Source organism: Mustela nivalis, assembly GCF_964662115.1.
Source record: "Mustela nivalis genome assembly, chromosome: 2".
NCBI lineage: Eukaryota > Metazoa > Chordata > Mammalia > Carnivora > Mustelidae > Mustela > Mustela nivalis.
In genome coordinates this window covers 11074250-11098111 of record NC_139021.1, presented here as the reverse complement: position 1 = coordinate 11098111, position 23862 = coordinate 11074250, and the positions used below count along the sequence as shown (strand labels likewise).

The following is a 23862-nucleotide window of genomic DNA, read 5'->3' as shown; positions in this document are numbered from 1 at the left end:
TCACATTTTCTTTATCCATTCATCTGCTGAAGGTCATCTCGGCTCTTTCCACAGTTTGGCAATTGTGGCCATTGCTGCTATGGACACTGGGGTGCATATGGCCCTTCTTTTCACTACATCTATGTCTTGGGGGTAAATACCCAGTAGTACAATTGCTGGGTCATAGGGTAGCTCTATTTTTAATTTTTTGAGGAACTCCCACACTGTTCTCCAAAGTGGCTGTACCAACTTACATTCCCACCAACAGTGTAAGAGGGTTCCCCTTTCTCCACATCCTCTCCAACATTTGTTGAAACAACAAGGAACTATAAAAAGACCACCAAAACCTCCCAACTAATCAAGAAAAAGTGCTCTGGAAATTGAAAATATGGCAGCCAAATAAAGTCGACTGAAACAGTGGGAATAAAAGGATGAAAATAATCTAAAACATAACAGACAAATAGGACAGAAAAGAGAGAAAAATTATAACAAGCACCCGGGGAGTCCAATACTATATGGTGAGGCATTTTAGGAGAATAAACAGAAAAACAAAACAGATGGGAGGAATGACAGGAAACATTTCTAGAACTGAAGACTAAAAATTGCAAGGAGAAGGTCAATGCATGCAGAAATGTCGAAACTTTGGGGAAAAAAAAGATTAACATTTTCTTTTCTTTTTAAAGATTTATTTATTTGAGAGAGAAGGCACAGGGGAAGGGGCAGAGGGAGAGGGAGAATCTTTAAGCAGACTTCCCGCTGAGCATGGAGCCTGACATGGCGCTTAATCCCAGGACCCTGAGATCAAGACCTGAGCCGAAATCAAGGGTCAGATGCTTAATTGACTGAGGCACCCAGGTGCCGCAAAATATGAACATTTTCTAACTGTGAATAAGTGAGCCCCTTCCCCAAACCCCCATGTCACACACAGAGAAATGGGGATTAAAGCCGCATCGGAATTTTTCATTACACTGGAAATAATGAGACAGTGGAGCAATCTCTTCAATAGTTCGAGTGAATATGGTTATAAAATTAGGATTTTACATTCAGCCAAACTCCCATTCTGTGTGATGGCAGAATGAAGATATTTCTGGACATGCCAAAATCTGAAACATTTCCCTCCTTTAGAGCTGTTTCCTGCAAACGACTAGAAGTAGCATGCCACCAAATACAGGACTGCTCCAGGAAAGAGAAGGAGGACCATCCCCATGGAAAGGCAGCCCAGGATGCCAGTGACACTGCTGATCTAAAGAGCTGTGCAAGGATTCTCCAGACAGAAAAGAAGGGACTGACAGAGAACCCAATGTTAATCCACGCATAATCATCGTTACAACGTAGAGAGTGTATTTTCTAAACAGAAACAGTACTTACAGGTGTTGGACATTGGTGGGAAAAGATTCATAGAGACCAGGCAAATGCAGAAATGAGGCAATAATTTCATTAAGGAAAGGCAAAAAATGGTGCTGTAAGAATGGAAATCCATTATAAGGCACCATTCAACTGCTCCCCGAACATCTGCACTCCCAGTTCAAAACTGACAACTGGTTTACCTATACACCATTGTATGAACCGCACTGGCTGACCTGGGTTGGGGTGGGAACGTGACGGGGCTGGCTGTGCACAGAGCTAAGCCCTTATCTGCGGCAGTGGGAGAGAACACCGAGGAACACAGAAGCAGAGAAGCCAGGGGGCCGGCAGCAGGGGGGACAGGAGAGGGAACAGCAGGCCAGGAACCCCGGGCCACTGACTGCTGTGTCTTTTCACAGGAAGCATGCCCATTACCTACTTAAGATCCCCTCTCCTGTTCCTCATTAGGAAAAGAAAGCTGCCTCTTCAGGAGCAGCACGGACTCCCTGAGCTCAGCATCTGGGGGGCAGCACAGACATTCTGACAACATGTAAGGGCTGCTGTGATGGGTGCCCAGTCTGCCCTGGGACCTTTATGTTCACCGATAAACTCTTGTTGGAGCCACTGTTACTGGGGCGTCTACTATACGCAGTCACAGTCTCAACGGATGCAAGTACTATTTGACGTTTGATGTATGGGTATTGTTTTGACCAAATATTATTTGATCATTAAAAATCTTGCTAGAGGGGCGCCTGGGTGGCTCAGTGGGTTAAGCCGCTGCCTTCGGCTCAGGTCATGATCTCAGGGTCCTGGGATCGAGTCCCACATCCAGCTCTCTACTCAGCAGGGAGCCTGCTTCCCTTCCTCTCTCTGCCTGCCTCTCTGTCTACTTGTGATTTCTCTCTGTCAAATAAATAAATAAAATCTTTAAAAAAAAAAAAAAATCTTGCTAGAGGGGCACCTGGGTGGCTCAGTGGGTTAAGCCTCTGCCTTCGGCTCGGGTCATGATCTCAGGGTCCTGGGATTGAGCCCCGCGTCGGGCTCTCTGCTCAGCGGGGAGCCTGCTTTCTCCTCTCTCTCTCGGCCTGCCTCTCTGCCTACTTGTGATCTCTCTCTCTGTCATATAAATAAATAAAAAAATCTTTAAAAAAAAAATCTTGCTAGAAACTATTGACTGAGGGCCAGCTGTATCCAGACAGCAGTAGCAATAACTTCAACATATTACATTATCTTGTCCTCACAGAAGCCTTGAGAAGTGGGTGATTTTTCTTCTTCGTTTTCTGTTTGTTTTAATAACAGGTGAGGACCATCATCAAAGTTAAGTACCGTGGCTCAAGTCGTAGAACTGATAAGCGGCACCACCCAGCTTCTCCCACGGTCTCTGATTCCCTGTGGTCTTAACCGGGATGGCTCACTGCCTCCGGGGTTCTAAACGAGGACCACAGAGCAGCCACCCTGGGTTCTCACAGCTAATAATTAACTTTTCTCTTTTTTTTGTTATATCCTTTTGTTTTCTTTAATTCATACTCAAATGACTCCTACCACATCATATAATCAAATATTTGCGGTTTTCTTTTTTACTTCCTGTACTACTATACAGAGTGAGGAAGAAGCCTATCTTAGCAAAATAATTGATTGCCAGGGATTTATTAAAAAAGAAAAACAAAAATGTTTCTGGTGAAATCCTAGAATCAGGACCTGCTGAACTCACGAATTCTGGTACACATTTGCAGATGTGGGTAATTCTTTCATTCTTTCAGGAGCTATTCCCTGTGCACTAGCTATGTGCCCAAGGTTCTGCAAGGTCCTGAGAGATGAGCACCAAACACAAGGACTGTGTGGTCGCTGAGCTCACCACGGTCAGATGCTGGAGGACAATATACAGACCAGCGAGCGGCCAGACACATTCGAATACAGTTGAGGAAAGTGCCGTGAAGGCACCCGGATACCTGAGAACGGTCGGTGTTCTCTGATACTCATGATACTGACCAGCAGGAACTTTGAGCTCTTCCACCAACTCAAAGGTGGTTTTAAAAATATGGTTGTACCACCCAACATTGGCGGTACTTTAGTTGACAGAGCACATATTGTGTCTTGTTTTGTTATTTCCATGTCCTACAAAAGAGATCTACTCCACAAGTCTAGAACAAAGTTTTTTTCTCCCTTTTGTGGACGCCTTCCCCTTTGCTATGTACTTAGTTCTACCCCAGCCCAGTACACGCAGCTGCCTCTGGGCAGGGCAAGACTTCGGTCACAAGAGTGAGCATTCATAATCCTCTTCCATAACGGAAGAAAGGATGGTCCATGGTATTCATTTACATCACTGACCATTTTAAGAACCTTTCTTGTTCTTGGCTGCCTTTTAACTGTCAATGCATGAAAGTATTCCGAAGGCAGCAAGTCTCCAGCAATGGCACTGCTCACATAAGCATTTACGGAAGCAGTTTGGCAAAAAACAAATTTAATCCTGAATTTGTTTTTCTTTTGTTTGTGTTTTCATTCTGCTGTTATTGCTGTCGACAGAAATGGCTTTTATTCGCTTATGTTCATAGCCAGCCAAGTTCACAGCCAAGATTTTTATTAAGTGCTTTAAAATCTATTTCTCCCCCAACCCCACCTCCTGACAATACAGATGTTTCTGAGTAGTAATAACAAAAGAAGGGAGGGGTCCCTGGGTGGCTCAGTTGGTTAAGCAGCTGCCCTGGGCTCAAGTCATGATCTTAGGGTCCTGGGATCGAGCCTCTCATCAGGCTCCCTGCTAAGTGGGGAGTCTGCTTCTCCCTCACTCTCTGCCCCTCCCCTCGGACTCTCTCTTTCAAATAATTAAAATCTTAAAAAAAAAATAACAAAGGCAGGTGGTATGATCCATACAGTATGAAGACGAGCCAGGCCTGTACCACGTACCTCACGCACATCTTCTCCACAATCCCCGCAATAACCCAGCAGGCCGGCCTGCCGTGCCCATCCGGGGCTGCTCCAGCCCTGGAGAATGCCAGCACGACACCGCCCACCTAGCTCTCTGACCTTCTGAAGTCTCCTCAGCCTCTCCAGGCTTCAGTCCCTTGAACCAGACGCAGACAGTGAGGTCCCCGTGAGATGGTCACGCATACAGGAACACTGCGTGCAGGCCCTGGCAGGCAGAAGGACGTCACGAACGCTAGCTTTTATTATTTCCTGACTGCTAGGTAGGAATGTCAACAGTCTACAGTTATGTGCTAACTCTATAATTAAAGAAAAGTCACAACTGTCAGATTTACAGCCTGAAAGCTAGTAGCAGCAGCCATGTGCGCTGAAACACTGGGCAGTGACCGCATCCCTCACTCCACACGGCGACGCAGCCGAGGCACTCCTTCTCATTAGGTCAGCACTCCCAAACCCTTAGCCCTCACGAGGATGTACTACACAAGCTGCTGTTGAGAAGAAAGGAGTCTTCCAGTTAATGGTTTCTTAAGAAATTCAACACTATAAAAAACAAACAAAAAGCTACTTACAACTTTGTCTCATAATCTTTCCAAGCTTTGTCAAATGGCTTCTTGAGATCCTTAGGAGAGAGAAAATGAAGCAGAGATTGAATTTACTTTTGTTCAAAGGCAAATAAATAATTCTGAAAGAACATCTCAGCAAAAGTGCTTTCCTTTACAGGGTGTGTGAAGCTTGACTCAGACGCTCAGGGAGCAGCACAGCACCCATCACCTGTAAGAAGCTTGCCTAGGCCGGAAAGGCGAGCTTCCCAGGGACCCACGGGAAGCAGGACCTGGCGGCCAGGAAAGGCTGGGGCTGAGGGTTGCTGCTGATGTGGCGAAGACTCAGCACAGACTGCCCGCACCCACGGAGGCTCTCACCCATATTCTGGAAACTGCCGCATCGTATTCCTCAGTCAATAACACGATGTGAAGTGGCACATCTTTTTAATGATCATCTTCCAAGTACTTTTTTTTTAATGCTAAAAGTATTCAGAGTGCCTTTCAAATACAAGTACCATTATGATCTTAAAAGAAAAAAAAAATCAATCCCTTCCGGTTAAAACGAAAATCAAATTTCTGAACACTTACTCCTTTGACTCCCTTCAGGTCTCCTTTTAACAAGGAGTCCAAGGTGAAGATCACATTGTGGCTCAGGCCCTGGAGCTGGAAAGCAAAGCAAAGGGGGAAATGGTTAAAAGAGAAGTGCATACAGAGTAACAGAATCAGCTACTCTTGACTGAGCGCCTTGCAAACACCAGGCTCTGTGAAAGGGCTTCCGTGCACCAGCTTACAGACCCCAGGGACCGCCCTGAAGCAGGCTGGCAAGACCAGCTTCCCCTCCAGCACGTGGACAGAGAGCTGGGAGCCCGGGCTCTGGATGACCAAATGGCAACACAGGTGCACCTTCGTGAACAATTCCTCAAATCATCTACAGACCTGTCATTGTTCTCCTGTGACACGGCTGACCTTAATTTGACTCTTCTTCAACTGCCTCTGTCAGAAGAAGAAGAGAACTACCCAAATGGCTTGTACCACTCCATTTCAGATGTTTCTATGGCCTCTGTCACTCTCTGAAATTCCCTGGTTTATATGTATATTCTCTGTCCTCCACCAGGACGTAATCTCAATGAAGACAGGGACCTCAACTGTCCTACTCACTGCATCCTCTCTGTGCCCAGATCCGTTAAGAAGATAAGATATTCAGGAAGCCCAATCTAGAGCAAGGGTGCACGGTTTTCACTGTTCCAAGGCAGTGGTCTGCGTCTCCTTGATTTTAAGATGGTATAAAAGACAGTCATAAAGAGTCAAGGAGACTCCTAGCACCTTGGGGAAATCAGGGTTAGTTGTGTGGGACCAAGATGGCAGGGGCCTGCAGAACCAGGTTACAGGTGGGAAAGTCGGTGGGTTCCCCCACCCAGGAAACGAAGTGACTCCTGGGTAAGCCGTGTACTCATTTGTCATGCCAGTCAGCCGGCCAGCCACACACCCTTCCATCGATCATCATCACGTACCTGCTCTGTGACACCCACCATGCTAGTGGCTGGCTAGGTAAAGGTGAATAAAACACCTCCTGGCTTGAGACACCTCACATCCCAGGGACAGAGGAGGTCATGGTATGCAGACTCTACCCCATCTGGACACTCCAAGTGCTATCCAGAGGTGGAAGGAGAAAGTGGAGAGAAGGACCTGGGCTGACACTTGGAGGCTCTGAGCAGGATCCTCTGAACCACATCTATGACTCGAGATGCTACCACCCACGGCAGACGGCTGCTGTGATGGGTTAGTCATTATACCCGACGAGTGCTAGCGGGTTCTGCACACCTAGGAAGGGTTGAATACAGGTTTATTTTTAAAGTCCAAAGGGATGTTAAGTAAGAAATAAGAATACGGCCATGTGGAGCAGAAGGGACACCCTCTGCCGACTCCTGTCTACTGCTCTCATCTGGGGCTTCCAGAAGCTTGTCATCCTAGCTCTGCCCTCCTTGGCCACCCATTAACACACCAGGTTAGTTGTCCAGGGCACACACCACCAGACAGCCTGGATCAAAAACAGCCAACTCTCTCTTTCTTCTTTCAAAGACAAAGAGATTCTGAAACCACGAAAATTCTGTAACCCCACATAGGGAAACTGCCTGGCTGGCAAGTGCCAACAGCAAGAGAGCTGCAGATTCACAGTCTGCATTCTGTGAGGTCGACAGCCTTGGTTCCTGGGAAGTGGGGTGAGAAACATCTTAGATGTTCTAATGGCTGTGGCTCTCCAAGGGACCCAAGTACAGAAACTTGATCTATAGAGTATATCTGTTATATTAAAACCTCACAGGGGAAGTGATTAGTTAAAAAAAAGTCTGTTGGTGGAGTGTGTGACTTGATCTTGAGGTTGTGAGTTCAAGCCCCAAGCTGGGTATAGAGATTACTTAAAATTAAAATATCAAAAAAAAAAGTAAGGGCAGTTTGCAGGTAATAATAAAGAAAAAGTTGAAAACCACTGGCCTTGGGTATGAGATGGGAAAACTAAGGATTAACAGGACTCACTCCCTGCCACCGATGAATAGCTGTAGTAACATTTTGCTCTGAGTTCTCAGCAAGCTCACTGCTGAAATACAAGCCTCCTGCATCCCACTGTCCTGTGGGTCTCCGGAGTGTGTGTGGGGGGTGGGAAGTGAGGCAGGGGCCCACCCATCCTCCACCACTCAGGCCAGTCTCTATCCTTCCTCAGGTCGTAGGCAACCTTACATTATTTTCTTCAAAACATTTACCGTCCCTCACACTTGCATCTGTATTTGTTTCCTCATGTGTGTGCTGCATCCTCAATTTGAATGCAAGCTCCTTGAGAGCAGGCTCTGGATGGATGCCCACTGTCTTATTTCCAGAACTTAGAACACTGCCTAGCACAGAGCAGGTGCACAGTATTTGTAGAGTGAAGGAAATACAGAATCATGTGAGTATAAGGTTCTTCTCTGTAGGACTGTTTATTTTTTTTTTAATTCTTTTAAAAGATTTATTTATTTTAGAGAGCGAGAGTGGGGGGAGGGGCAGAGGAAGAGCAAGAGAGAATCTCAGGTAGACTTGCCACTGAGCACGGCGCTTGACGTGGGGTTTCATCCCACAGCCTTGAGATCACAACCTAAGCTGAAGTTGAGTCAGGTGCTTAACCAACTGAGCCGCCACCCAGGCGCCCCTAGGACCATTTATACTGAGGCAGAGCTTAGGGAAGTAGTCAAATAGGGAACTGGGGAACTAGTCAAATAAATTACGCCAGTTCTAAACAATAGCCACACAAATGAGGAAGTTCTTTACGTCTAGCTTCGGAAATATCTCCAAGATAAATTGTTATGTGATAAAGCAAAGTGTAAAACAGTATTCACAGCATACAGAGTTTTGTATAAAAAGAACAGGGACACCTGGCTGGCTCAGTGGGAGAAGCACACGACTCTTGATCCCAGAGTTGTCCATTCACGCCCCATGCTGGGTACAGAGATTAAATAAGTAAATAAAACTTAAAAAAAAAAAGAATTAAAAAAAATGGGTTCATGTTTACATGACTGCTGGAAGCATACAGAATAAACTGCTGCAGAGACAGAGACTGGGTGTGTAAGGGGGAAGTGGCAGAAGAACCTTTTACTGTGGACCCTTCTGCATGAAAAGCATTTCTTTGTACCAAACAAACAAACAAAAAAAAAGGAAAAATTCTAAAACACAAAATGAGAGGACAGAGATCATAAAACATTTTTAACTCAGTCCTACATCAGGGTTTCCACCAATGCCTCAAATCTGTTGTGAAATGGAGCAGGGAATAAAAATACATTAATGTCATTGCCACCTTGGTGTGAAGGCTGTATTAACAACAAAACAATGAAAGAATTATGAAACTCTGTGGTTAGTACTGAATGTGGGAGTTGCTCGGAAGGAAAAGTCCCTCAGAAGCAAAGTATTGACCACACACCAGACTCCTGCTGTAAGCTGCCGGTGCCGCCGCTGTGGTCAGGCCTGGGGCAGGGGGAGGTGGGCCCCAGCCGCACTGGTGGAAAACCCCAAGAATTAAGAATTTCTTTGTGGTTATCCACACATATACTCTTGGGAGCTGATAAGAAACCAAGAAGGCCAAATATCATGTATTATGAATTCAGAATCTTCCTAGTGATGAGCCTAAGAAAGGCCCCAGGAAAAAAAAAATTTTGAAACTTATTCTTTCCCCACCTTACGTCCCAGGAAAAATCAGGTTCAGCTGCAAAAACTGGCAAAGGAGACTGGTTTTTTTTTGTTGTTGTTGTTGTTGTTTAAAGATTTTATTTATTTATCAGAGAGAGCTCGAAAGAAAGTGCTAGTAGCAAGGAGGGGCATACAGAAAAGCGAGAAAGAGAATCTCAAGCAGACTCCCCGCTGAGCACGGGGCTCAATATGGGGCTCAATCTCCGGACCCTGGGATCATGACCTGAAGTGAAATCAAGAATAGGATGTTTAAGCGACTGAGACAGCCAGGTGCCCCCAAAGGAGATTGGTTTAAATACAAAGTGAATAGTAACTACCTGTTATGAAGACACAGAGGAAAAGTCAAAAAGAAGACAAACTAATCTCAAGAAAGGGCAACTTTTAAGAAATATTTACTGATGGGCCAAACAAAATTTCTTTCCCTGGAGATCTCAATGAAAAGATCTATTTTTCTCCAATATTTGAAGGTATTGCTCTGTGACAGAGATGGATTACATGACTTGACAGTTGTAGGATTCTGTGATTCTCCTGCTTTTTTATTTTTCCAGTCCTTTCAGGAATCCCTCCTATGGCCTGAGCAAGGCTTGGAACCCGATGTGTAACGAAACCATGTTTAGGGCAACCGCAAGGACGTGGTCACAGCAATAAAACGAGTGGCCAGCCGCCTTCCTGTACCATCTTCATTATCCTCAATGGATTTTTTGAAAGGCTTTCAAATCTAGTAAACCATTATTTCCCATTAATTTTACTAAAATTCTATCGATTATTCCATTCCCATTTACTCAAGTTCCAATCTATTTCCTTTCCTTAAGTGATCAAGTTGAATTAATGTTAAGCTCTTCACACGAGTCACGACAGCACAGGATGAAGGACAGCTTTCTAAAAGCACCTCTTTTTCCACTTTCTTAAGCAAATACATTAACAGCCTTTCAGAAATGATATCTGCGTGTGGTAAATGTATCTGCTTTCCAAACAAACTGCTGTCTGTTTCCTTCCTTACGAAGAGGAAACGTCCCCCGCAAATATATGCATCAAGCCCAACCAGAAATTTGTAATAAAGACAGGAGGCGGCTGAGGGCTATCCTTTCATTATGCAAAAGTGGCTTGTTTAAGCAAACAAACTGTAGTTTAATACTGGTTTTGATCAAAATAACCACGTATTCCTTACCACTTGGTAGACCCTACCAAACGTCATACACACAGAACATGTAATCCCAGACGGGAGAGAGGACTTCACCATCAGCTTTCCTCTATGTATCTGCTCTGATTTTTTAAAACCTCTTTAGAATGGTTCATTTACCACAAAATGAAATGATTTTGTTATTTCTCTGCTAATGTATCACCTATCTTTCCTCTCTAGATGGTATGCTTCTTAGTTAAGGGGAGGCATGTTATCTGTTTTGTCCCCTAACTGACCAGGGCCCAGAGCAGGAGCAAGGAAGCAGCTGCAGGTCACCACGAGGCCCTATGGCTTCTGGCGGCCCCAGGGTGCTCCCTGCCGCCCCCCGGGAGCACGGGCAGAGGGGCCAGTGACTCAGCAGCACCTGAGTGAGAGCACAGTGCTATACGTGGTGCCCTTAGGATGCCCAATGCACATGGCACCGTATCAGTTAAGGAGGACAGAACGTGCTTGCTTTGCCATCCCGAGTTAATTCTGACATTCCTTCTCTGCTGCCCACTGGTTCTCTCTCCTTCCTCTCTACAGACAGAAACAGTTTCCCTAAAAGTAAGGTTAATGCAAATCTGCTGACTTGCTCAATGCATTGGAAAATCCAATTAAAATAATGAGCCAGCTCCCAGCAGTTCAGTCGCCGATTCCCTGAAATAAATGAGGTATTCTGTCTAGTGTGTTAACTCCTTCACGGCACCCTGTGGTCAGGCTGTTTCCAGGCTGTCACGATACACAGGGAAGAGTTCTCAGCAGGAGCTGAGAAGCTCAGAGGCCATGTGGCCGCTCACTTCTGCTGGCTCGGTGACTCTGGGCAAACTGTTAACCTTACTGCCTCGATTTTCTGATTTTAAAATGGGTGTCCTGGCCTCTTCCTCAACTAGCCCAGGCTGATGGGACAGCATCAGGGAAAGCGGACACTGCGAAGCTCCTGCTTTGCCGCAAGCCGCAGGGTCCTATGCCTCCACCTGTGCTGCTTCATGGGAAGCCCCTGATATCCCCCAGCGTGTTAAGTCACATGCTCAAACCCAGAGCATCAAGTGGAGGGGTCAAACCCCAACCCAGGGCTAATGTCAAAGTCACAGCTGTCCACAGCACTATCTTCCTGCGGATTATCAGAATGTTTTGAAGACCATGCTATACTTACACACATGAATGGACAGTTACTAAGCTATGAATGACCCATTGAACCAAGCTTTAACTGTATTTGGTTGCATATGCATTAAGGGGAAACAAAGAACACTGGTCACAGGTCAAGGGCACTTACAAATCCAACAGAGATGAGAGTTAATGTTCCCACCTCACCCACTGCTCACACATTTCTAACAGTTTACGCTTTACAGCTGCCAGGGCCCAGGGTCCTGGTCAAGCAGGCAACACACACTTAGTGAGGTGTGTCCTTGGACAAGTCATGCAGCCTCTTAGAGACTTGGTCTCCTTGCTTATTGTGGGAATGAGAAGGCCACCTGCTAAGGGTGTTGCAGAACAGATACTGGGCGCTATGCACGTGAAATGCCTCACAACATAGACTCTTAATAAAATGTAACTAGGTTTACTTTCTCACATTTGAAAAGCTAGTGGCAGTGGTAGAGAAAATATAGTTATTAGTATTTTGGATACCAGACTAGGTCTTTTGAGGCTGGGGTGGAGGGTCAGAGCACTCCCAAATGTCCTTCATATGGCACCAAATTCTCTCCAATGGTAGGTTTTATGGTTGTTTCCCTGCCTCATTCTACAAGGGAGTCTCTACAAACTGTAAGGTAATGCGTCCTATTATATACCATGCTCTAATCGAGGCAGAGCAGCCTGAATTAGATTTATTAACATGACAGATGGTACTGTGTTTAACATATGTTATCTAAAGTTACTGCTCACAACAACTCAGTAAGATGATTCCTGGTGTCACCCAATTAATGAGGAAACAGGCTCAGAGGGGTTAAGTAACTTGCCCAAAGTCAAACAGTGAGGAAGCAGCGGTTAGGTTTTTAATTAACATTTTTACTGACTCCATTATCACTTCCTGAGTCCTCCTATTCAACTCTCAGATCCTATCACTCTCCTGCTCAAAAATCCATCAACGGCTTCTCATGGACCTGGATTCAAATCTAACCTCCCAGTTTAAGTCTGGCCCTGGCAACCTGTCAGGGAACCCCCTACCTGTTCCCACTGACCAACAACCGTGCTAGCCTTTCTTCTGGTTCTTAATCCATCAAGGTCCCCCCCGCCCAGCCCCCCACACATGCTTTACCTTCAGCCTGGACCACTCTCCTTCAGCTATGGGCAGAGACTCCTATTCTATCTAGTCTTCATGCCTCCTCTTCAGGGAGGTCCTGACCCACTCTACATAGATATCTCCTGCCTGCGAAATTAATCTTAATGAGGCAGAAGAGGCTCCCTTTCAAAGCACAGAACATTTTAGAAGCACTTGGTTGTTTCTTCACTGTCTGGAGCAAAGCTTCTTGAAGGCAGGAGCTATGGCTGTTTTGCCTACCCCTGTGTTATATCAAACCCCTAGGACAGCACAGGCCTGTCAAATAAAATGCTTGTTGATGGAGTGAATGGCTGAACAAATGGGTTCCTCTCCATGCCTGGGAGAACTGTTCTGAGGCTCAAAATTGTTACAGAATCTGGGCCAATTTTGGTCTTCCTGGAGCACTCTGCACTTCCAGAGTAGAAGGCAGTGAGGTGGGGGTACTTTTAAGAGAAGGACAGGAGATTAGAACTGCCCTCAGGATATGGCTGGGGGTGACAGACCGAGGGTACCTTTCATTCAGCAGCTGCCAGACTTGGTTTGACAACTGGGGAAGAACGGTGTTTTAGATTTGAACTTGCCTCCACCTGGTGCTGTGGGTACAGGCTGGTCACTTCTCATTTCTGTCACTGATAAAACTACAAGGTCTGTAATATACCCTCTGGGTATAGCACTCTTACAGCTTAAAATGAGCTACTAAGATACAACTGAATGCACCAGAAAAAAAATCCAGACCAACTGGGTGAGAACAGCCAGAAGGAGATGCTCTCGCTGTCTCACTAGCAGGATGTGGCCCCATCTCCCTACCTCCAACAAAGTCGCAAAACAGTAACTAAGCAGTTCTGAAGTGATGCTGAAGAGTTAGAAGGGTCCATTCACAGTTCCTATCAAAACCCTAGATAGTTTTATATTGTCTATAATGTCTACTATAATACTTCTGGCATAATATAAACAGAACCTTTTGAGAAAATCTGAAAGATCTCAAGAAAGTGATCTTCTTAACCTGACAAGAGCAAGAACAGAGAGGACCTACCAGGGTCCTGGGCTCCAGGCAGTTTCTCTCCATTTCCTAACTGACTCAAATAGTGAAGGAAGGAGAAATAAAGATACGCACCCCGAATTCACACGGTAATGAGCTCCAACATTGAAATAATCAATTGCCAGCGCACATGCAGAAATTCTAAATGATGCCCTCGACTTGTTCTCAAAGGTAAGTACATGGCAACACTGGAGATGTTCAGCACAGGAGACTGGGTGAATATACGATGGGCATTCTACAGAGCTGTCAGAAATGAAGACACGGACACTGCCAAGGGGTTGTGCAGACGCTGCAGTGGGGGATAGTCACTGACTGCAGGGGAGGCTCGAGGCTCCCTACCCCATCTCAACAACAGTAGCTCTGTGTTAAGAGGCTATATGCTTCCAATTAAGCAAAGGTCTGAGGCTACAGTGCTTTACAAAATCAGAAAACATCTTCAAAATACATAAAAAAGGTGAAAAATCAGGTTATCAAATAGTGCTATAGTATGAAACCAATATGGATAAAAAGTTATGGCAATAAGTAGCCCTATGATAATAAGATTTATAAATAGGAAAAGGATTAGAAGATACAGATAGGTCTATCTCAACCCAGTAACGGTGGATTGTAAGGCTGCTGGTGATTTTTATTTCAGCGTTTTCCCCTGTATTTTGTTTTTGACAATGAACTGGTATTTGGAATATTAAAATGAAATAGGACACAGATGGTTTCACTTACTTGTGGGACATAAAGAATAACCCGGAGGACATTAGAAGAAGGAAAGGAAAAGTGAACTGAGGCAAATCGGATGGAGAGATGAAGCACGAGAGACTGTAGAGTCTGAGACACAAACTGAGAGGTTTGGAGGGGAGGGGGATGGGGAGCTGGGTGAGCCTGGTGGTGGGTATTACGGAGGGCGCGGACTGCATGGAGCACTGGGTGCTGTACGCAAACAATGAATCTTGGAACAATGCATCAAAAACTAATGATGTATTTTATGGCGACTCACATTAACACAATTTAAAAAAGAACAGGACACAGAAACACAAGAGGGCGATATAATCAACCAGCAGCCTATTTCTCATTCAACTTGTTCTGTGACTGACTAATACAAGATAGAAACCAGAATAAAAGTAAAAGTCATGAATCAAGGAGTGAATCTGGCAGGAAACATTGCACCTTCTCTGTAACACTGGGAATTCTGTATCTCTGTCCAGAATGACCATCCTTCCCTTACCAAGCATGGTCCTCGGACCCCTAGTGTTTGCATCATCCAGAACTTGTTAGAAGTGAAGTCTTCAATCCTAGTTAATCAGACACCCTGAGGGGGCACCCAACTACCGTGCTCAAACAAGCTCTCTACGTGTGATGGCATCAGCTTTACAGGAAGGGTTGTCTAAAGCAGAGGGAACACCAAACTCCTTTAGAGAAGGGAAAGCCTACAGTCAAAACTGGAAGTCACCTGTCTAAAGGTCTCAGGCATAATTACCACGAAGAGCACAGGAGTGAATGCTCTGGGTGATCTGGGGAAAACCTAAGGCAGAGGGGGACCCAAATTACACCATATGCTAGAGGCATCAGGAACTGACAAGACTGAATTTAAGCAGAAAACACAGTTTTCCTGCAAGTTGCACAGAGAGAAACAGGAAGATATAAGCGTACTGGGAACATGAGAATTCCTTAACGTAAAATAATGCAATAATATTTTGTCTAATTCAATTTAAGCAAATGAGGGGTTAGATTTAACATCATCTCCTACATCAAGAGGGAAAATGAAAGCACTATTAAGCCTTACATTAGGTGCAGCATCTGATTTCATTTGAGGATAACTGCAAGAAAAAGGTGAGTAGTTACGACTTATAAGCCCAAGATAAATGGGAAAGCAAAAGGAAGAAAGGCCCAGGCAGCTAGGCCTTTGTCTAAAAAAAGGATGTCTCGACTCTAAGGATTTCCCTACTGTGCTTGAAAGCATCGATCGACTGGTTCATGATCGACTTTCAGACCCTTAATTTCATTTCCATGCATGTCATCTACAATTTGCTATGTTTAAACCAGAACAAAACCATACTGTAGGTGACATCAAATTCTATTTTCCTTGCCTTCACTGAACATCTTTATCACACAGTGTATGTTTGATAATCAAAAACTTTTACTTAGCATCTTCCTAACAAATTTTAAAATGTAGTACAATAACTGTGCAAGCACTCGGGGCTCACTGCGTACCCTCACAGGAGGAGAAGGCAACACCTCCTTGTAGACACTGTCTTCACTTAACTGCCAGGAAAACAGGAGAGAGGGGGGTGTTGCTCCCTTGCCTGGACTGCCCTACTCTGTCTCCTTGGTCTGTATGTTGTGCTTCCCCTCATGGGATCCTCAATGAAAACTCTCCAATTAGCAGTAACTGCACCTCAGACAAACCTCATTGCTATGACACAGCCACACGCAAAGCTTGACCCTCACTGAAAAGGTTAGAATCCAGATAATTTACCTAAACGTGGCTGTAATATCCACCACCACTTGATACATTTGTAAGTCAGCCTTGAAGAAAAAGAATCTCCTTGGGTATTGTGCCGGTGATGCCAGCTGCTGCCAGGAAACCAAAGAAGGGGGAAAAAAGTTTTTCTATTTGCAGGCAGCAAAACACAGGAAGTCTAAAATACCTGGTCCCCTCCCCATGTCCCTCTTTTCCTATAAAATGAAGTAGTACTTTAGTGTTAACTATTAAAACAGTCTGTACAAGCAGTCTCTTAAACAGAAAGTGACAGCCAAGCCTAGCACAGAGCCCGGAACAGAGGATTCAGCAAATGCTGGCTAAGTCAAGACCACAATTTAGAAAGTCTTTACTTAAAAAAACCCCAAAAACAAAAAAAAACAAAACCCCAAAGAAACAAAAACAAACAAAAAACCCAAAAAACAGAGGCTCCTGAGAGCCTCAGTAGGTTGAGTGTCTGACTCCTTATTTTGGCTTAGGTCATGATCTCATAGTCATGAAACTGAGGCCCATGATGGGCTCCCCACTGTTGGAGTCTACTTGAGATTCTCTCTCTTCCTCTCTCCCTCGGCCCCTTCCCCTACTCACACGCAAAATAAATAAATAAATAAATAAATCTTTTAAAACAAACAAAACCAAAAAACGAAACCCTGAAGTACAGACTTTGACCTTACTCTCTAAATATCAAGTGTATCGGGGTGCCAGGGTGGCTCAGTGGGTTGGATGTCTGCCTTAGGCTCAGGTCATGATCCCAGGGTCCTAGGATCGAGTCCCACGTCCTGCTCCCTGCTCAGCTGGGAGTCTACTTCTCCCTCTGACCTTCCCTCCCACTTATGTCCTCTAACTTGCTCGCTCTCTCTAAATAAATAAAATCTTTTTTTTTTTTAAAGATTTTATTTATTTATTTGACAGAGAGAGATCACAAGTAGGCAGAAAGACAGGCAGAGAGAGAGAGGGGGAAGCAGGTTCTCCACTGAGCAGAGAGCCCAATGTGGGGCTTGATCCCAGGACCCCGAGATCATGACCTGAGCAGAAGGCAGAGGCTTAACCCACTGAGCCACCCAGGAGCCCCAATAAAATCTTTTGATATAAGTAAATCAGTAAATACATTTCAAGTGTATCAACCAATGCTTAATGCTGCTTAATGCTTCTAGTTCACAAAAAGCACATCTGCAAGCCTACCTAAGAGAATAGTTTTATAAATATCTATTAATTATTTTAAGGCCTAGTTCAAGGTGTCTCTTCTGGGAAGCCTTTCTTGAAATCTTTGCTTTCTGGGTAAATGCACGAGTGAATAACTGAATGAATGATTCCGCCTCTACTGACCCAGCTTGAGAATCGGTGGAGCAGAAAAGTGAACTCAGTTTTGTCTGACTTCAAAGTCGTGCACTTCTGCCAGCTTTCTGAACTTTCAATTGCTTAACACAGCTAGGCAGCCAGTCAATAAAAGGGCCTACTCACATTTAGTAGAAGATGTAAGCTACTAGTTCAAGGCTAGATCAGCAGCCTCTTTCTTCACAGTTAAACCTAGATGTACCAAAAAAGACACCAAAGGGTACAATCTGAAAGAGGCAAAGTGTAAAGAAAGTGAAAAGAAGCAACCAGCTTAAATAATCGGAAATTACATACTGAAAAATAAAGAAGAAATAGATATGAAATGCAATAAAATTAAACACAACATATGAAATGAATCACCTGGTCCAGAAAACATTTAAATCAGCATGTCTCGAAGTGGTTCCATGGGAAGTTAATGTTTCTTATACAACAAGAAAGTATGGAGACAAATAAATTAAAAAAAAAAAAAAAGGAATTGGACAGGTCTCTTTAATAATAGGATGTCTCCAAGCCTTTAATATACAAATATGCACCGTAAATCCCCAAAAGCAGTATGGAGTACTTTTCAATCTAGAACTCTTGTCAAAGGCGGCATGGAATGAGTGTTTCAGGGAAAACTCTTAGGAAAAGGCATCTCAGATTCTGATCTTCGTGTTCCCAGGCAGAGGGAGCCAGGCGCACTGGGCCCAGCAGGGCCACCACACAGCGGCACAGGGTGTACATAGCTCAAAGCATCCACTTGGCTTGTATGTGCCAACCCCGCCACGCCCCCTCACTAATCCCTGTCCCTGGTGCTGGCTGACAACAGCCCAGAAGAAGGTGCCCTAGCTGGGCTGTGGTACCTGCCCGAAAGTCTGGATCTGGAGTGGGTCACCTCCTCCAAAAACTACAGGAAGTGGAGGTGAGGAGAGACGCAGAGGAAACATCCTGAAGAGGAATCTAAACCCAGTTCAAAAGAGAACACTGAGTCTGAGGAGGTGGGTGGACAGCAGAATCCAGATAAGAGGTCAGGCCTGGGATGGAAAATAAGAAATCAAGGAACGGTGGAAGAGGTCAGAGGAGGGAGTGTGAGGCTGAGTTTGGCAGAACTCTCTAAACAAAGGAAAATATCCGCATTTGCTTTTCACAAGGGCCTCCATATTTGGGCCTGGAAAAGCAGCTCCGGAGGCTTCTGGCACCAAGTTCATGCAGACAGAACGCTGTTAGCTACCTCAGAACAGTGTTTGCCTTCCTCCTGCTGCGTCTGTGCCACTGTTTTACTTGCTGCCCTTTAAATCAGTCCTTTTTACTTAAATAAATTAAAAGTAAATTTTATATGAGGTCCACAAAATGATGCCCACATCCTTGAGACACAATCCAGTGTACTTCTTAAAAGCATGGGCTCTGGAGTAGACCTTCTAGGTCTGAATGCTTGCTCTGACCTAGCACTCTGGGCCTCAGTTTCCTCTACTGTTCCATAAAGATAATTATGGTTACTACCTGGTAGGGCTGCTGTCAGGTGCAAAGAGGCAGAAACAGTAGCGCTCACCAAATACTCTACTTGCTCCCTTCTATCTCCTGTCCCCTGCCAGCTCTATCTTTTAGAGAAATACTGATAAGCAAATGTTGGGGACATCCCAAGCATTCCTGTGCCAACCTGAGATTTTCTCCCCCACATTCAGTCCTCTCTTATGGCTAACGAAACTTTCTCCTCCAATAAGGGACCAGTTTTTCTTTTCCCTCCCTCTCATAGAACCACAGTTGTAAAATATAAGTCTCTGCTAGCGTTGTGATGCTGTGAGTCTGTTTCAAGTGGAGTAACGCTGGACAACCACAAACACATTTTAAATGAAGACTGTTACTCACTGCATGCAATTCTGCTAAAAGGCATTATCCGAACTTCCTTTTTACAATGTTTTTAATGCAAAAAAGCCAAAAAAATGGTAAACCGTTTTTTAAGTTAGGCCGCAGGGATACCACAGGTTTTTTGTATACTGGATGTATCTAAGATAAGCTACCCCTGTATTAATGAGTATAAAATTCAAATTCTATACAGGGAAGCAATTAGAGCTTAGTTATACCTTGAAATATACTATGTAGACTGGTAAAGTAATTTTGCAATTTTATTTGTATAGTCCTAGAGAGCAAACAGGCTTTAAGTTTACAATGTCTATGTATAATACAAGTTTTATTTATTTAAAAAAATTTTTTTAAAAAGACTTATTTATTTTAGAGAGACAGAGAGCATGAGCATGAGTGGGGAGGGGGAAGGGGAGAGAGAGAGAATCTCAAGTAGACTCCCCACTGAGCACAGAGCCCAATGCAGGGCTCGATCTCACGACCCTGAGATCAAAACCAAGAGTTGGAAACGTAACTGACTGAGCCATCCTGGGACCCCAACTTTGTTTTTTCTAAAACTCATTTAGCAGCAAAACCTGCTCTAACCTGATTCATGTGGTGGTAAGCTTGGACCTGAACTGAGGTGGGACTCTGAGTCTTCACCTCACTTCACATAAATGTTCACCTGTTTCACTGGAATAAACAGATTGTGTTTAATTATGAGGACGGACCTGCCTGAAAAATCATGAGGCAGGGGGAGGGGGGAGAGGGTGGGGTGTTCTATAATACATGGCATATGCATCCTGCCACCACTCTGAATCTGTAAAATTCTGAATTTTATCAGCTGCTCTTTGTATAAATCCATAAAGTTGTTTCAAAGGACATAGTGTATTATTAGTATTAATGGAAGTTAGAATTATATACTGATCTTTATTTTAAATTTTTCCATATTTCTCAAATTTTTACAGTAAACATGCACAACTTTTATTACAAGAGGAGAGGAAAAGAAAACCTCCCTCTTGCCCACGTGGATAGATCTCATTTCATGAAAGGTCTCACGATATCAACTACCAGCGAAGACACGAAGGGACGCCTGGCAGATCCAATGTTAAGCCCTTCCAACGACGGAACACCTTCTGCAAGGGGATGCGGCTGCTGCGATGTATTCTATAACCCAGGGCCGCCAGCGGACTGCTGACCATACTCCTGCTCTCCCCATGTTTCAGCATTTCAAAGAAGGATGTGAGAAATAACTGGTCAGCTATAAATGTAGATCCAACCTGCATGCTCCTTTGCTGTTCTCATTTGAGGGGGAAGAAAAGAAGAAAAATTAAAAATAAATCCTTAACTCGACCACATACCCCGCAGTCAGAGATTGCAAACAGGAAATGCTCTGCAGCTGGAGCAATCTTTCCTTTGCTTCAACAGGTCTGAGGCAATAAGTGTCCTCTAACTGTTAAAGGGGACTGAGGCTCTTCTGCAAGCAACAGAACAGTCTAAGGGCTCGGGGAAGAGAAGGTGTGGACCGTCCTGGCTAGACCAAGATCCTTCCAGGCACCTCCTTTTAAAAGAGGTTTTATATATATTTTCTAAAACTGATCCTACATTGCGGGTCTTGGGGGGTATGGTTCAAATAGGTTTCCTTACCCTCTGAGAATCTACTTCAATCCACCAGTTACTCCTTTCCCGTCCCATTTTGTGGTTTGGTGATTAAGTAAGTGGATGCAATCCTCTGTTGATTCCCTACTTTCTTTCCCTGGATCACAGGCAATGACGGGGTGCTGGCAGGAGAGCAGACCTGGCAGTGTTTAGCAAGTGATAACTTCATTGCTTTCTTTGCAATGACTTAAAAATAAAGAGACTGAACATAATTTTGGTTCTGTATATTTAACCAAATGAATGACAAAAATACTTTGAAACAGCTAAAACTCTAAAAGATCATCCTTTCTTTTTCTTCTTCTTCCTTTCCCCCCTTTTTGACAAGGAAACTGCATCGTAAAGAAAGCCTTTATCATTAATATGTTGACTACCTAGGGGTAGTCATGAATATCATATCATTAATATGTTGATTACCTACCTACCAGGCTTCCCTGCTAGGCCAGGAAGCCTGCTTCGCCCTCTCCTACTCCCCCTGCTTGTATACCCTCTCTTGCTGTCTCTCTCTGTCAAATAAAAAAATAAAATCTTAAAAAAAAATGTTAACCCTGATGATAATAAAAAAAAAGAAAGAATGGAAGGTACAAAGGCATGGAAGCAAGCAACAGTTTATAATCCAGAAATAACAAGTACTTTTTTTTTTTTTAAATTAAATTTTTAAAAATTTATTTGACAGAGATGGCGTGAGGGACAACGGGGGAAGAGACTCCACTGACTGGATCCCAGGACTCTGGAATCACAACTTGAGCCGAAGGCAGACGCTTAACTGACGGAGCCACACAGGCGCCCCTCAACAAATAATTTGTTATGTCTGGAGCTGGCTTTTGTTATGAAGGCTTCTTTCACTAGAGGAAGGATGAATTCATAGGAGACTGGCAAATCAACTAAAGAACTATTTCTAATAATTAAAAAAATGCTACTATCTATGAAATATATGCTGTGAACCAAAGGCCATGAGAGGTAATTCCCATAAAAGACTGTGCACTTAAAACCTGGCCACACACATATTAAAGACATCAACAAAACGGATCATGACCTCATTTCTCTGGCTTCTCACCACTAAGAGGCAGCATTCCCTAGCACACGTGACAAAGAGACTGGCTTCTGAGGGGAAAGAGCTCATCACTTGGCGTTTAGGGAACAGTGGCCACAGAAAGGACTTTAACTAGAGGGAGCAGCTGAAAACACGGAGAAAGACTGGTTTAGAAAAATATCAAAGTGCACAGGAAGTGGGATTACAGATGTGAGGGCACAGCAGAAAGTGAGGGCTTGCGTTTTGCTGGGTACGTTTGTTTTACACGGAAATTTTCATATAACCATGGCTAAATCATTCAATTCCCCGCTCTCTCTCCCTGACCAGAATTTGATGATTTATACTTTTATGTAAACTTTCTATTTTGGAAAAATTACAGATTCACAAAAAGCTGCAAAAATAGTTCAGAGAGGTCCCTGGTGTCCTCAACCAGCTTCCTTCAAGCGTAACACCTTACAAACTTAAGGGCTTACACCAGGACATTACCAAAATCTGGGAAGCAACACTGGCCTGAGATGATCAACTAGACTATAGACCTTAAATTTCACCAGTTCTGCATGCACTCATTTTTTGGTATGTCTGCGTATGGCTCTGTAACATTTTATCACACATACCCATAGGCACATCCACGCCACAACAGAGTTAGAGAACTGTTCTATCAACACAAAGGAATTCCCTCAGGCTACCCCTTTATAACTGCGCCCCTGACCCCTTCTCCAAACTCTTATGAACCACTGATCTGTTCTCCATCTCTGAAATTTTGGATGACTTGGACTTTAATCAGAAAAATATACAAAGGGCAATGTTATCTTGATAAAAGACATGCTTTCGAGGAACTTGTTTTCACTTGAAGGGGTCAAAAGCACACAGAAAGCAAAAGACCAAAGACCTTGTATGTATGTGAATAGCTTCCTGGACAGTAAGTCCCGGTCCTCCTCCTGCCTGGGTACCTAGGCTGCCATTAAGCAGATGTCCCAGCACTGGCTCTCACCACAGGGACAAGACTGCCACAAGGACAGGGCTGAACGGCCAATGATAATGAACCTGTCATAGGGCATTCTTTGGAAAGTCCTATCCTCTCAGGCTTCTGCATTTATCATTTGTCCCAACTAGATGAACTGCAAATGCTCTAATGCCAGCACTAAATGAAATCTAGTGCAATACAAAGTTCCGTAGAACACATGATTTCATCTATTTGGGGGAAAAAAAGTACAGAAAAGAGGGCTAGAAAGATAGACCCCAAACATCAATGATGGTTATCTCTGGGAAGGGAGAATATAGAAGAGAAACTGCAATTTTCTTTCTGGATTCTGTATTTTCCCCACCAGGCATGTGTTCTTTTTACAATAAGAAAAAAATGCAAAACTAAAGTCTCCTGCGGTGGCTATTAATGCCACAGCAGTTAACACTAACGGAGTCTGTGAGTACCCTAACAGCTGCTGTGTGTGACCCAAGGACTTTGCAGCTTACAAAGTTTCTCATGTGTGTGGTATAACGATCCTCACACAAGCACAGGATATAGAAGGTATTTTTCCTCATTTTCCCAGTGAAGACAACTGGTGCTTCCCAGTCAGGCTATGTTACCAACCCACCTAGGGCCAGGTCTGGAATCACAGCCAGTGATCTCTTATGCCAGTGGGCCTCAATGTGTGGTCCGCAGGTCCCAGAAGTCTCTGAGGCCGAAAGGACTTTCATAGTAATACTGAGATTTTGTCTGACTTTTCCACTTTTTAGATATCAGCACGGACTGTACAAAAGTAATGGGGGTGAACCTACTGGGGTCCTGACGTGAATCCAGGCACTGTTCGACACCAACCTAGGTCACTGTATTCTTCATGGTCATGCTCTTGCGGGGGGCAGGGGCAGGCTATTTTCTTTTAAAAATGCCCACCATGAAACAGTTAAAATTATTGTTTGTTACATATCAACCCGAGTACATCTTTCCTATATCTGGTTTGATACAACAGAAGTTTGCACAAACCACTCTCAAGGCACACCAAAATACCAGTTATCTTGAGAAAAAGCACTTAGGCAGTATTTTTGAGTTGCAAGCTAAAATAGCTAATTTTGTTTGTCAGCTTCTCCCCCTTTCCCTT

General features: G+C 44.1%; 1 protein-coding gene across 2 annotated transcripts in view; it reads right to left on the bottom strand.

The window, feature by feature from the left end:
* ASAP1 (ArfGAP with SH3 domain, ankyrin repeat and PH domain 1) overlaps window positions 1-23862 on the bottom strand; it is a 351004-nt gene that overhangs the window by 98804 nt on the left and 228338 nt on the right. For both annotated transcript variants that reach the window (XM_082719724.1, XM_082719725.1), the window contains exons 6-7: window positions 5376-5450; window positions 4815-4864 (exon numbers count right to left, since the gene is read on the bottom strand). In XM_082719724.1, coding sequence (XP_082575850.1) covers window positions 4815-4864; window positions 5376-5450 — 125 coding nt within the window. The remainder of the gene's footprint in view (window positions 1-4814; window positions 4865-5375; window positions 5451-23862) is intronic.